The sequence below is a fragment of the Phascolarctos cinereus genome, unplaced genomic scaffold (assembly GCF_003287225.1).
Source record: "Phascolarctos cinereus isolate Bilbo 61053 unplaced genomic scaffold, phaCin_HiC Scaffold_7;HRSCAF=346, whole genome shotgun sequence".
Classification (NCBI taxonomy): domain Eukaryota; kingdom Metazoa; phylum Chordata; class Mammalia; order Diprotodontia; family Phascolarctidae; genus Phascolarctos; species Phascolarctos cinereus.
This window is the reverse complement of record NW_027556180.1, coordinates 44,521,045-44,536,494: the sequence shown is the minus strand read 5'-3', so window position 1 is coordinate 44,536,494 and position 15,450 is coordinate 44,521,045. Positions and strand designations below refer to the sequence as shown.

Here is a 15,450-nt window from a genome sequence, read left to right as displayed (position 1 = left end):
CTTTGGAGACCAAAGAAATTCCTCCCTTCTATTCTTTGCATAAGTCTGATTGAAGTGGTACCATCAACCAGCACATATTTTTTACACACCAGGCCCTATAGGTGCTCATGGGTAGGAACACAAAGAAAAAGCAAAAACTTCCCCTGTCCTCCTGGAACTTGCATTCTAAAGGAAGAGATAGCAGTCACTCAACCAATAAACATTTATTAAGCACCTACTGTGTGCCCAGGCACTATGGTAAGAGCCAGGGATATAAAAAAGAGACAAAAAAACCAGTCTCTGCCCTCAAGGAACTTACAGTCTAGTGGAAGAAACAACATGCAAACAAATATATACAAAGCTAGCTATATCCAGGATAAATAGGAAATAATTAACAGAGGGAAGGCCCTAGAATTAGGAGAGGGGAAGACTAAAAGGAAACCAGGGAGGTTATGAGTTAGAGCAGAGAAAGGAGAACATTCCAGGCATGGAAGAAAATGCCCAGAGCTAAGAAATGGGAATGTCTTATTCATGACACAGGCAGGAGGTCAGTGTCACTGGACTGACGAGTACTCACTGGGGGGAGTAAGTTCTAAGAAAGGCTGAAGGGGACTAAGGTATGAAGGGTATTGAATACCTAACAGAATTTTTTGTACCTGCTCCTGGGGCAACAGGGAGCCACTGAAGTTTATTGAGTATGGGGAAGGTGACACGATGAGAATCGTGCTTTAGAAAAATCACTTTAGTGGCAGAGTGGAGGATGGCTGGGAGTGGGGAGAGACTTGAGGCAGGTATCATATACAAAACAAAACAAAAAAACGGCACATACCAGATAACAGTAGGTGGAAGGTGACCTTGAAGGGGATGGCCCTAGAAGTTGGGGCGCCTGGGAAAGGCCTCCTGCTAGAAAATGGTGGCTGAGTTGAATGTTGAAGGAAGCCAGGAATTCTAAGAGGCAGAGGTGAGGAGGAAGAGCATGCCAGGCATGAGAGGCAGCCAGTAGAAAAGCATGGAGGGAGGAAAAGGATCATTGTGTATGAGGAGTGACAGGTAGAACAGGATGGCTGGATTGTGAAGGATGTGGAATGGCATAATGTGTGAAAAAGACTGGAAAAGGGGGCAGCTAGGTGGTGCAGTGGATAGAGCACCAGCCCTGGATTCAGGAGGACCTGAGTTCAAATCCGGCCTCAGACCAAACACTTGACACTTACTAGCTGGGTCATCTTGGGCAAGTCACTTAACCCCAATTGCCTTTTAAAAAAAAAAAAAGACTGGAAAAGGAGAAAAAGGCCAAGTCATAAGGAGTTTTAAATGCTCAAAGTAGTTTAAAACTTAATTTTATTGGCAACAGGGAGTTTTCTCACCTTAAAGAATAAGGATTTTTTCACCTGCTTTTCTGTAGGTGGAAAAATCACCTGTTTAACATTTTAGACGGTACCTTCAGCATTGGTTCTTTGAACCCATGTACAGTCACATCAAGGTTCACAGCCCAAGTGATGGGTCACACTGCCAATGCAGGGTCAGTCTCCTGTATTCATACTCATCATTAGAGCTAGCCTACTATAATATATAACATGATATGATATAATATGATTAATATGATATATAATATAATATAACATAACATAACATAACATAACATAATATAATATAATATAATATGATATGATGCCTACTGTGTGCCAGGCACTTTGTAAACATTACCTCATTTGAGCCTCATAACCACCCTGGAAGGTATTACTATTATGCCCCTTTTCAGTTGAGGAAATTGAGGCAAACAAATGAAGTGCCTCCCTCAGGATCACACAATTAGGAAGTGTCTGAGGCTGAATTTGAATTCTGGTCTTCTTGACTACAAGTCTAATGCTCTAGCCACAGCACCACCCAGCTGCCTTACTTAGCCCTTAAGCTACTTACATCATACCCTGTCCACACCCATTCAGCAGAGGACCTTGTCTCATAGAGAAAAAAAATTGAGAGTATCTATTTTGAATTTCTTCTTCTTCCCATTTCTACAGCTCACACGCCCTCAGCATCATCCCTGTCTCTGTCCTCTTTGCTTCAGCTTGAGGTAGGGCTGGCTCTTCTTTGTACTCATGCCCACAGCACCGCCTTTTGGATCTTGCCGCAATCATTCACACCCTCAGTTTGCTTCTCAATCTCCTTATCCATGCCCTCCTCCAGGATGCCTTTGCAGTCATTCCAAGATCTTCATGCCTTTAAAAACAGACAGAACTCCGCTTGACCCCCTTCCCCGTTATCACCATCATCACTGTCATTCCTGCCTCCCACAGTCTGACTCCTACAGAAAGCTGTCTGTGCTTGCTGCTTTCACTTCCTTACCTCCACTCATTCTTAACATTCTTGCAATCTGTCTTGGGTCCCACCTTTTGGCTGATGCCCCTGGACCACTCTCCACCAGATCACCAGTGACTTTTCATAGCCAAATAGGATGGATGTTTTTCAGTCCTTCATCCTTTAACTCTCTGTATGTGGCAACACTGTCCAGCATCCCATGCTCCTGGCTTCTCCCCTGGGTTTTGGTGATACTGCTTCCTCCTACCTCTTTTCCCCCAATGTTAACACCCCTTCTCATTCTCCTTTGAAGGATGTGGTTGATGTCCCACTCCTCTAGAAGGGGAGTAGGATTGTTTTGTCACTTGTATTTGCATTCCCAGTATGTACCCAGTAGGTGGTTAATAAATGCTTTTGAATTGAATGCGCATTTATCCTAAAACTCTCTCCTGAGTCCTTTTTTCCTTTTACATTGGTTTTCTTGGGAATAGCATTAAACTCCTGTGAATTCAGCTCATCTCTATGCCAATGATTCTGAAATGCAAATGCTAATCCTGCATCATCGGACCTCTCCTTGGATGTACCATAGAAACCTCAAGTCCAGTCAGCAAGCATTTATTAAGCACCTTCTGTATGGCAGGCAATGGGATAAGTGTTGGGTAGGAATTGAAAGAAAGGCAGAAAACAATCCCTAGTCTTGGGAGTTCCCATTTTAATGGGGGAGACAACATGTAAACCACTGTGTATAAAGAAGATGTAGATAGGATGAATTGAAGATATTCTCAGAGGGAAGGCACCAAGGACCAGGAAAGCAAGATTTTAGCAGACACTGGAAGGAAGCCAGGAAATCCATTTGTTGGTGGATTTGGGGGGGGAGGGGGTTTGAGGTTAATTTGTTACCGTACACCGAGCCTCTCCCTTTTCCAAACCATCCTCCACATAGATACCAGATGTATTCAAGAAACAGAGATCTGACCATGTCACCTCTTTGCCTAAGAAGAATCAGTAGTGCTCTATTATAAATACAAACTGCTCTGTTTGTCATTTAAAGACCTTTACAATGTTACCCTTAAGCTGTTTTGCCAAAGGGATTCCGTGTTCCAAACATACTTGCCTAACTGATGCTCCCTAGACAGAACATTCCCCCTCCTTTGCTTGGGCTTCAAGCCTGTGATGCTCCCCCTCCCCACCTTTGCTTCTTAGAACCTCTAGCTCTCTTTCAAGCCCAACTCACATTCCAGTTGCTAGAAGAGGCCCTTCCAGATTATCCCAGACCTACCCCCAAACTTCTTTGTATATATTTTTTCTTCACACATCTATGTATGTGTTTTTCCCCACCACTCATCTTCTCCCCTACCCCCCATAGAATGTAAGTTTCTTGAGGGTAGGAACTGTTTTCATTTTGGTTTTTGTGTGCCCAACACTTAGCAGTTTATTAAACACCTAGAGCTTCATAGGCATTTAATAAATAATGGCTACATGAATCTCTCTCTCTCTCTCTTTCTCCCTCTCTCTCTCTCACACACACACACACACACCCCCATCATTATTTTCTCCACACTTTAATGCATCATATTTGGAGGGCTAGAATTTCTTAAAATGAGTCAAAGAAATATATATGTATATGTATATGTGTGTATATATATATATATATATGTATTTATATATTTATATCATCATATAAATATGTATGGATATGTACCGTCATTTTAATATGTTCTAAGAAGTTGTGATACTTGTGAGTTTGTCAGTATGACCAGGTTCTGAGCTGCTAAATCCAATATTACACAAGAAAAATTATTCCTTCTGGCTCATATCAAGAGACGTAGTCATGAGGTTACAGTACAATGATGTGGAATTGAAGATGCTTACACAGAGGTTGGGAATGCAGTGCCCCACATGTCTGCTTTTATCTAAGCTAGTTGCCTCTTAATTAGGCCTTAGAATTTCTTCTTCCTGAGCAGAACTGAAAAAGGCCCAGTATTCTCTCTGTTTCACCAGTAGGATTTCTGTGGAATATTTATTTTCTTTCCCAAACAGTGGTGTGATTATCCACGGTTAGGCAAGAAAATATGTGATGAGTAATAGAAAACGCCCTTGGAAGAAACAGTAAAATAGAGACTCTTTTTCTTAGCAATTTTCTCATTTCAAGGAATTTGGATTTCTTGAATATGGCACATTCATTACTCATCCTACAAAACTGATTTCCTGGAAACCCCAGCCTGCACTAAAGCTGTTTGATTGATTATTAAAATTTTGCAAGAGAGTTGCCTAGTTAGCCCCTACTTTTCAGAGCTTCACCTAGAAGCTCAGCTTTATTCCTTGGTTAGCGGTAGGTAAATTTCGGCAGCCCAATCTCATCCCTTCAGTGCTTTCCTTACGATATCTGAGATGATTTCATGCAGCTCATCTTCAAGATACAAATTCTGAATCCTTGAACATTTGGGGAACTTCCTTCCCCGTCTTGCTTCCTCGTTGGTGACATCACAAGTTAAAGATAAGCAGGATATCTAACCTTTGAGGGCACATTGAGTAAACAACCACGCTTTCCCAATTTGGCTTTAGATAAGGCTGTCAAAGACTGCATCCAAATTTACAACTACATCACATGAGGCAGTAGAATCTCCAGTGAATCATGTAATTTTTCCTGGGTACTTAATAGATTTAATTCTCTACCTATATCACTTTGAGAAAAAATGATCATATTCAAATTATTTGTTAGAGAACGCTAATAAAAATACATAAGCACGATGGTTGGACAATGGAGGGGCACCTAAAACTGATTCCCACTTATTGTAAATTATAGTTATGTTCCCATGTATTGTAGATTATGTTTACTTTCATACGATGGCAAGAGTAGCGTTTACTTGCTTAGGGAATCTAAGTAGTTACTTTCTAAATAATTTACATAGTAAATTTGCATCCCCATAAGGTTGAGAGGTCTTTGCCCCTCTCCCATCTGCAAGAGTAAGTGTTGAAGTTAATTCTTGGCATGTCAGTTGGTCCATTTACAACTTTGGCATTACTCCAGAAATGACTAAACATGGAACTCTGTTAACTATCAAGAAGCAGTGACTAACAAGTTATCAGTCGTCTTTATCTAAAACTGGCCCCCGGGTAGTGCCTAACCAGTACTGAGCTGGAGTTGGGCACTGACATGTCTTTCTTTTCTTCTTGTTGTTAATTGACTAGGAAACTAAAGCCATGATCTCATTGGGTTTGTATTTTTAAAAGATAACAACACATAACGTGTGTCCTGGCAGCACATGCCATGATTTCATGGTTTTGCTACTAAAGTGTTACCCAACAGACCCAAGGGCCCCTATTGGCTAAGAACAGAGAATTGGGCTGAGGGGAGTTTTGACCTCCTGTTGTGTTATAGGATGTATGGGCAGAGTAAAGTTTTGCTGCATTTTGTAGAGTCAGCTTTTTCCCTTGTCTTTAAGCTACCACTGAGTCTCATGAATTCTTAGAAGTCCCCTTGGCTTTCATTAAAGAAGGTTGGGATCTCCCAAAAGGCTCTCTAACCACGTGAGAGATGCATTAATAATAAGACCCAAGTAGAGATTGGTTTATATTTAATGGTTAAAATGAGAAAGTTTATATTTCATATGTATTGTAGCTACCAGTCGAAATAGGAGAAAAGAAATCTTATGTGTGTTGTCTACCATTTTCTTGCTGTCCCCTTTCTATAGGACTTCTGTAACTCTGCTGTGCCCCTTCAGGATGGCTTTGACAACATGATGGTAACACCTGCTGTCATTTCCTTTTTATGTATATATATATATATATATATAACATATATACATACACACACACACACACACACACACACACACACACACACACACACACACACACACACACACACACCCCACTCTATTATGACTCAGTCATTTAAACACCAAAGTGAAGAACAGAAGAATAATCCTTTAACGGTGCCTCTGATAGAATTGAACGCACAGTTATTTGTTTGAAATCAACCTCAAAGTATATAAAACACACGTATGCCTCCATGCACTGTAAACTGTATTCTAGTAGGCCTAGATTACTGCTTAGGGGTAACTTTAATCACATTGGGTTTCTCATTGCCAATCAACATAATACTGACAAATATGTAATTTTCATGCCTGCGCTTTGTAGCATGGTCTCTTCTGTGTACCTTCATTCATCCCCCTGATCATTGTCTTCCTCTTTCTGTGACTTTTTTTCTGTCACTAGCAGAGGAATGTGTAGCTTGCTGCTTTATAGACCAAGCGCCAGATACTGAACGATATGTTATAAAAATAGACCCCTTCTATCCCATACCCTGTGTCTCCACTTCCCACATACTAGACAGAATGCATCAGATTTATTTCCTGTCCTATTTAGAGAAGGAATTAAAAAACATTTTTTTTTACCGTAAGACTTGTTGCATGTGTATTTTAAGACCACTACTAATACCTTACTGGAACAGATAACAATGCATGCTTTCATTAAATTACTGGTTTCTGCAGCAGCTCCTCTGCCAGTAACATGAACCCAACCCCTTTCAGCAGAACCAGAGCAATTCTGAAGTGTGAGCATAAATTAACAAATTTCCATGGCTAATTTCATGTCTAGTATATTTCATGTTTTTGTTTTGTTTCGTTTTGGTTTTGTGACAATGAAAAAAAATGTTCTGACTCTAACTGCTTAGCTATGTTTTATGAATGTCTATTGGTTAGATTGTTTGTTATTTTTGACAGTTTTTTTTTCAGCAAAGATAAATTTGAAAAAAAAATTCTCTATATACACCAATTGCTTGTAACTTTTATTTTTGACACTTTAGAATGTGCAGAGTGTAAGTGAGGGTTCCATTTGTTTTTAAATGGGACTTGAAAAATCATTAAATTTACGTATTTGGGACCATCTGATTTCTTGCCTTACAACATAATAGTTCAAGTCTTTTTAATAAGGTCATTGGTGGGGGCAGGGAGGATGAAAAAATCTTCCCTAATTCAAGAGGATGGTGATGTCTTGTGAATTTCATTATATACCATTTCCCTACCACATTTTCAAGTTGTCAGATGTTTTAGTTCAATGGGCAAATTTTGTTATTGCTTTAAAGTGAACCCAAATTAAGTTTGAACTTATGCTTCTAATAGATCGTTTCCAGTAGTCTTAATGATCTTTGAAATTTTCCAGTGCTGTTAGGAACATAACAGAATATATGCTCAGCAAATCGATATTGTCATTTCCATGTTATTTCAGTATTGTAGTCAAGGAAGGCCTTGCAAAATTCCAGTGGCAGTCCTTCGGTTACATTACCTGGTATTTTTATTTTGGTGTGCCAATAAAGTGTATGGCTCCGTGTCCCCGAAACGGATGTTGTCATTAACTTATTCCAAAGTCAGATGAGCTTACAGAGTAAGACTGTTTGAAACTCCCTCATAATTTAAAGATTTTCTCAGTAATAACAGCAGCTAGCATTTACGAGGTGCCTACTGTGTGCCAGGCACTGTGCTAACACTTTTCCATGTATTATTCCCACTTTACAGAAAAAGAAACTGGGCTGAGAAAGATTTTTGACTTGCCCAGAGCCACACTAATAAGTGTCTGAGGCAATATTTGAACTCAGGTCTTCCCAACTCCAGGACCTAATCCACTGTGCCACCTACCTGTCTCTAGGAGCTAATTTGTACTCGCAACTAGAACCTAAAGAGATAGTTGCCCTGATAATAAATTTTGATAAATTTTATATTATATATCTTTATATATATATATATATAATATATTTTGATTGATAATATATTATCAATATATATTGATAAATAATAAAATTTGATTCTTTGTGGTGTAGTACAAAAAACTCTTAGATTGCTTATTGGGGGGTCTGGATTTGAATCTCAGCTTTGCTCTTTGCACTATCTGAGGGAATTTGGCCTAGTCATTTATCTTCTCTGGGCCTCAGTTTCCTCATCTGTTAAATGAGAGAACTGAAATAAATGTCTTTAGTTCTAAATCCTTTGACACTTTACTTGTATAAATCAATGTCTACCCACTAACTGATAAAATTTTGCCTATTGGGTTTCCCCAGGAGCCTTTTCTTTCCTTTTATTTAAAGTGTGTATGTGTTTTATGAACAGATGAATAGAATCCATGGTTTTGAGGCTACAGGTGCTGGGATATGCTTATACAAAAGCAAATCAGTGAAGAAAGATTTAAAACTTGTCAATAGTGACTGACTCAATGAGATCAGGCACCACTTATTCTTCCAAAATATTGAATTTCAGTGTAATGCCTGTGGTCGGTTTATTTTATTGAACGGCAGTGTCTCTTTTAGCAAGTTCACTTCATGGTTTGCTCACTTGACTGAAGGAGCTATTTCTGATGGGCGAACAGCAGGATACCTCATATTCTGAAGAGCAAATCTGAACATTTGTTAGGATTTATCATCATCAGATGTATTGTTTGTGAAATATCTAATTCTACTAAGTCAAAATTTTTCCAAACTTAAAAGGTAAGAAGTAAAATGTAAGAGTTAAGAAATATGTTTGAGATCATAAAAATAATAATGATCATGCACTGAAGTCAGAAGTGGTTCTGACAAATGTGAAAATAAAAATGTCAGTGTTATCATTTAGTTGAAAGAGCATTAGCTGAGAGTCAAGAGCTCTGGGTCCCACTGGCTGAGTCAGGTCCTAGATCTGCTAATACCTGGTTCTTTGACCATACAGAAGTCTCTTTACTCCTGTGAAACTCAATTTCTTCATCTGCAAAATGAGGGAATGGGATTAAATGATCTCTAAGACATCCCTTCCAGCTTTAAATCTAAATGTTCTCTAAGGTTCCTTGAAGCTTTAAAATCCCATTCATGTGTGAAACATAACTTGGTGATAAATCATGGTTAAAAACAAAAACAAAAGAAATGAAACTGAATCAATGAGGGAGCAGCATAAATGTAGGTTGAATTGACGCCAGCCCCATCCCCCTCCAGATAAAATGATTGCTCACATTGATACAGCATGTAAGAGGATTTGCAAAATGTTTCCCCCCAATAAGGTAGATTCTGTAAGGAAGAAGTGGGGAAGATTGGTGAGCAAGTAAGTACGGCATTTAGATAGCTCTAATTGTCTGAGATGTTTCTGCACGTTGAGCCCACTTTGCCTCTTTATCCATCACTTTCATTTCTGCTCTAGGGAACAACCAAACAGAACAGGTTGATCCCTCTTTCACGCACAGCTCTTAAATTACTTAAAGATAACTGTCCCATCTCCCCCTAATCTGCTCTTGTCCAGGCTAAACACCTTCCACCAGTCCTCCAGTGGCACCGACTCAAAGTCCTTCACCCTTCTGGTTGTCCTCTCCAGCTTGTCAGTGTTCTCTGTGAAATGGGATACCCAGATTTGGTCTGTACAGAGAATAATCTGATTTGAAAGCAGTATTGCTTTTCCTTGGCTGCTAATTTGGGGAGTTTCATATGACATGAGGGAGTTCTGACCAGCAAGACAGTTTAGATTTGCTTTTCACCAGCTCTGATGTTCCAGTGTTTGGAAAGACAAGGGACCAAATTTCTGACAGGTCTGGGATTGCCTCTCACAATAGTTCATGAAGTTATCTGACTCTACATTTTTTCATCCGTGACCAGGCCAGAATTGTTTATAAAATTATTTGGCACATTGAGAAAGCATTTCTATAAGTTTGATGCCAATACATTTATAATTTATACCTTTTTCCCTTCCCAAGACAGAACTAGAAACAGGCGTATGATATTGTCTATAGGACATGTCACTCAGTGTTCCAGCTTTTGTCCCAAAGTATCTTTTCCATTTCATGAAAATAAAGATGACACACATATGTTCACACACACACTTCCCCTCTGTTTGAGGCATTTTAAGGAGAAGCAATTCCCGGAGCAGTGGTGTCCTTGAAGACAGTATGATAGCAGTGATAGGAACATTAAAGATTAAGATAAATGCTTTGGAGCTCACTAGTTTGCATGTTTCTGAGTGCATGCAGAAGACTGAGGAAATTTTAGTGAATCCAAGCAAAAGTTTCCATAAATAGGCTGGTCAAATGAATAGAAATGGGAATAGGGGACATAGGAAGCTAAGAGATATTCAACATGATGGCCTTGTGGCACTTTGTGCAGAGAAGAGTAGAAGGGTAGCATCTCGATAGGGCTGTGAAATGGCTAATATTGGCTGTAAGTATTTTTTAAAGGTATGGTCTAGTATACATACTCTATCAAATATGGATTCCCTTTTGGAAAGTTTTATATTTTTTGAATATGTAAAGAAAATATGACTCAAAGAAGGCTTCTTCCTTCTCATCTGTAAGCTGGATTTTGATGACCATTCTCATTTCGTTCTCTGATCACTGATGATTTTGAAGTCAAATTAGCCCTTTAATTTCTGATTGGGCAATGTAAGTGCTTAATATTAAGAATTAATTTTCCTGGTGCAGCTAGGTGGCACAGTAGATGGAGCACCAGCCCTTGAGTCAGGAGGACCTGAGTTCAAATGTGGCCTCAGACACTTGTACCCTAGGCAAGTCACTTAATCCCAATTGCCTCACCAAAAAAAAAATAATGATTTTCCTCCTTTATTTCCCTCAAAAGAGAGAGAGAGCCAAGTGAGTATTTAAATGTTCTAGTCTTGCATTCACATATTCCTATGTATGGCCACATTCCTAGTACCACAATCGTAATTTTCTTATTATACCGAATAAAAACCAGCTACTGAAGCACTCCCAAGTTCCTGGGAGCGCCTAGCCATGGAATGCTAATAAGCTGTGGGCCTTACTTAGGCATATCTGTTAAGTTCTTCATATCAGCAAGCTGGAGGGGACACACACACATAGTTAGGTTTCTCTTATTGGAGATGTATTGTTATTTTCTGTGACCCCAAATCATTACTGATGAAGCCAAATGAATAGACACTAAGTGTCCTGATTGCAGTTGGTGACTGGTCTTAGATCAACTGTTGCTCCAGTGGAAGTTTCCATTGATCATTGGTTAGTTCCTTCTTGAAATAGTGGAACGTGCCAACTTTAGTCTTTGAATAGAGACAAATTAGAAATTTTCAAGGCGATTAGGAAGCCAGTTACATTCAAATTTCAGCTTAACTAGTCTCCTTGTCATCCTATTCCCATTTTTAAAGTTCTTTTTAATTCTTCTGGGCTGAAGACCTTCTAATGGCCCTTGATGGCTTCATGAGATTGCTTTGAAAAGCTTTTGATGTGCCACTTATTTCTAGTAAAACCACAAATGACAGCTAAGGGTTGAGGCCTCTCAGACTCCTCACCTTCTTCCATAGTGGTGTGTTGTGCTTTCACTGGGAAATATCCTCGGAACCCACTCATAAAGCCGCCACCTGCATAGAAAGTTGCTGATAAATATCTTTTGGAAAGAAAGAAGTAAAAACTGGAAATTCTTTTCATTTAACAAGCCTGTACTCTGAGATGACCAGGATTCTTAACCATTTTGGTCATTGACTCCTTGGCAGTCTGGTGAAGCCAAAGGGCTCCTCCTCAGACTGATGATTTAAATGCATAAAATAAATAGGTAGGATTACAAAGGGAAGCAGTTATGGGGAAATGCAGCTATTGGATTTTTTTTAAAGTCATAAACCCCAGGTTATAAATCCCTAGTCTATAGTTATCAGCAGTAATACCCAGGAATTCCAAAGCAGCTGTTACTGTTATGATCCAAACAATCATCTCTGATTTCTTTTCCAGGGCCAGCCCCTTGACCAGGCTGCCATTTTTCCTCCACAAGTGCGACCATCATCCCAACTTCCTCAGTATTCAGGGTTGCAACAGGCACAGGTACCTACATTCCGTAATTCTTTAGACATCGCTGATTATTTTGTTTTCCACAGGGGGCTGTTGCTGAGATTATGCTTAGACTCTAGAGCAAGCGCTCAGTTTTTATTGCCCTCAGCTATGCAAAATATTTATATTTGACCAGTCTTTTCCCTAGGGGGCCCTGAGGTTGACCTGACATATAGAGGACATTGGTAAGAATTTCCAGGAATGTCAAGGTGCAGGATAGGACAGTGAATTTGAAGGAGCAGCCAGTCAGAAGACATCAGTTTCGATCTTGCCTCTGCTATTTACTACCTATGTCACCTTAGCTAGGTTATTTTCATATCTGTAGCTTGGGTTTCTTCATCTGCAGAGTGAAAGGCTTAGGCTAAGGTCCTTTTTGAATCTACAGTAAGATATACAGGCCCTCAGTTGTCTAAAATTAGAGCTGAAGGGAACTGTAAATGGGATTTTGTTCCTGCCTCTTAACTGAATTTCAAAGAGCCTTGCTAAGGTTCCCAAAGCTAGTAATGACATAATTGGTACTCAAACCCAGGTCTTCTCACACCAAATCTAGTAATATTTTCTACCACTGATTGTAATCAGTTTTGATAATGTCTAAGATGCATATTTACTAAATGAAATCAGTAATCAGTGCCCTTCCTAATTAAACCTCCATTAGATTCATTAAATGCAGAAAGGTTAAAATGCTTGTCTAGGGTCAATACATAATGTCAGACAGCACCTAGCCCCACCTTATTTATCCAACTATATTTTTCATGGCTTCTCCTACCCAACCAATCTAGTCCAATCACTATCCCTTTCCATCCTACCTACCAGCCTGACCTTTTTCCCCCCTTTCATGCTTTTACCCACGATAAGCTTATGCTTAAAATATTCCTCCAATTAATTGATGATGAAGCATGCCACCCACATCTTGACAGAGAGATGATGGACCCAGGATGCAGAGTAATGCATATGTTTTCAATCACAGCTGTTGCAGGAACTGGTTTTGTTCAAGTGTACATATATATTTGCTAGTAGGATTTGGTTTTTTTTGTTTTGTTTTGTTTTTCTTTGGCTGAGGAAGAGGGGAGGTAGGGAGGAGGGAGAGAAGGAAGGAAAGCAGAGAAGGAAAGAAGTAGGGGCAGCCAGGTAGCATAGTGGAGAGAGCACCAGCCTTGAAGTCAGGAGGACCTGAGTTCAAATCCAGCCTCAGACCAAACACTAGATACTTACTAGCTGTGTGATCCTGGGCAAGTCACTTAACCCCAATTGTCTTTTAAAAAAAAAAAAAGAAGGAAAGAGGTAAGGAGTGAAGGAGGGAGAGAGGAAGGAAAAGAAGGAAACAAACGAAGGGAAGAAGAAGGGAATAAAGAACCTCCTTCCTACATGTTGAATTTATTATATACTTATAAAAGCAAGATATACAAAAAGAGATTCCTAGCTTTTTATGCAAGCCTTATTAGAAGGTTCATTTCATTTGATGTTAGGTTTATACTAAAAATTATTTAGAAAATAATCTTTTTCATAAGTCTAGTTCCATTACCTCCTTTAAGACTCTTCTTTCAAAAAAACTTTCCTTGACTAACTTACTTTTGCTCTGATCAGTTCCCTTTTCTGTTGCCTCATTCATTCATTTTTTTCATTCATTCATCGTATGTGATAGAATACAAAGAATATTTTAATTTGCAGTCTGAAGACCTGGGCACAAATTCCGACTTGGCCCCTAACTACCTCCTTTCAACGAGTCACTTAATCCCTCTCAGTCTCAGTTTTCTCATCTTTAAAATGGAACTCTGATCTCATGTCTCCTCTTGTTCTAAAAAAAGCCCATGATCTTCAACAATAGTTGAGCCCCATCTGTGTGCAAGGTGCCGTATCAGACAGTCAGAGGGATACAGAGATAAGAGATTAATGGCGTGCGTCTTTTCCCCACAGAGACCTCTTGTTGTAGAAAGGGAGGTGAGGTACATAGATTATAACTATAATTCACTATAGTATGTGATCAGTTCTGCTAGAACTAAGAGCAAAATGTGATTCTTTCCAGCTGGTGGGGCGGGAGCAGTGGAATCAGAGAAGGCATTCCATTTGTTAAAGGATGGCTAGATTTCAACCAGAGGGGGTAAGGAGTTGGGACAGAAATCTCCTGCCGCATCAGGAAAAGGCTGAGTAGTCGAATTTGGCCAGAGTATAAGGTATGGGAAGAAGAGTCAAACGAGAAGAGAATGAAAAAAAAAGGAGTTTAGAAGCAGACAATTCAGGGCCTTGAATGCATCAGCATATAATTGACATTGCACAAAGATACAGCAGAAAGCGACTTGGTTCTGGGTTCAAATCGCACCTCTCTCACTATCTGTATGTTCTTGGACAAGTTACTTAGGCCTCTGGGCCTCAATTTCCTCATTTGTTAATTAGAGGCAGTTAGGTGACATAGTAGATAGAGCACTGGACCTGAAGTCAGAAGTCCTGAATTCCAGGCTGGCCCCAGACACTTACTAGCGATGATGTGACCCTGAGCAAGTAACTTGACCTCTATCTGCCTCAGTTTCCTCATCTATAAAATGAGGATAATAATGGCACCTACCTCCCAGGGTTGTTTGTGAGGATCAGATGAGATAATATATGTTAATATATGTTAATCTATATCATATATAACATATGTTAATGTATAAGTATTTTGCAGATCTTAAAGTTCTATGCACATGCTAACTTACTATTAGAATGAGAAGATTAGACTAGGTGGCCTCTGAGATCCCTCGCAGATCTAGAGCTGTGGTCCCATGTTTTTCTTCCTGTATTTATATTTCTTCCTATATTTTCCTGAAACTAAAACTGGGGTTGTCCTAATGACCATGGAGTTGTCCTTTTACCATGGGGGATTATTTTCCTTACAGGCAATGCCCCATGGATATACCATGTACAGTTCGCAGATGCCCCTCCAGCCACAGCAGCCGACCAGCGGGGTGGTCCTGTCCCCCGGCTACAACTCCAGAACATATCCAGCTGCACATTCCAATCCGGCTCTGATGGAGAGGCTTCGGCAGATGCAGCAGCAGCCACCACCAAGCGGGTACATTCAGCAGCAAGCTGCCGCTGCCGCCTACCTTCAGCCTCTGCCAGGATCTCAGAGGTGAGGCTTCAGTCGCCATACTGATGAAGAGGACAGCTGCTTACATCGTGTGCCTTTTCACTCTGTCCAGCCATCTCTACCTGTTGTCTCATATGGAGTAGAAGAGAATCTGTTGCCCAGCGGGACTTTAGAAACCATTTAGTCCTAAACAGAGTCTTTGGACATGATTCTTGGAACTTCAAGTTCCTCATCCACCCCTTCCAAGCTGTGTGACCAACCATAGAGGTCACCAGCAGACATTTCAGTGCCTGCTCTCTGCTCTGCACTGTGTCATC

The 15,450-nt window shown here is 40.0% G+C and overlaps 1 protein-coding gene across 10 annotated transcripts in view; it reads left to right on the top strand.

Annotated features, from left to right (window-relative positions):
- Positions 1–15,450, top strand: part of MED12L (mediator complex subunit 12L) — a 424,290-nt gene that overhangs the window by 389,147 nt on the left and 19,693 nt on the right. For 7 of the 10 annotated variants that reach the window (XM_020980861.2, XM_020980854.2, XM_020980860.2 and 4 more), the window contains 3 exons: positions 5,970–6,020; positions 11,974–12,063; positions 14,940–15,175. In XM_020980861.2, the coding sequence (XP_020836520.1) occupies positions 5,970–6,020; positions 11,974–12,063; positions 14,940–15,175 (377 nt within the window). The remainder of the gene's footprint in view (positions 1–5,969; positions 6,021–11,973; positions 12,064–14,939; positions 15,176–15,450) is intronic. The other 3 variants (XM_020980863.2, XM_020980859.2, XM_020980856.2) reach the window with 1 other exon arrangement.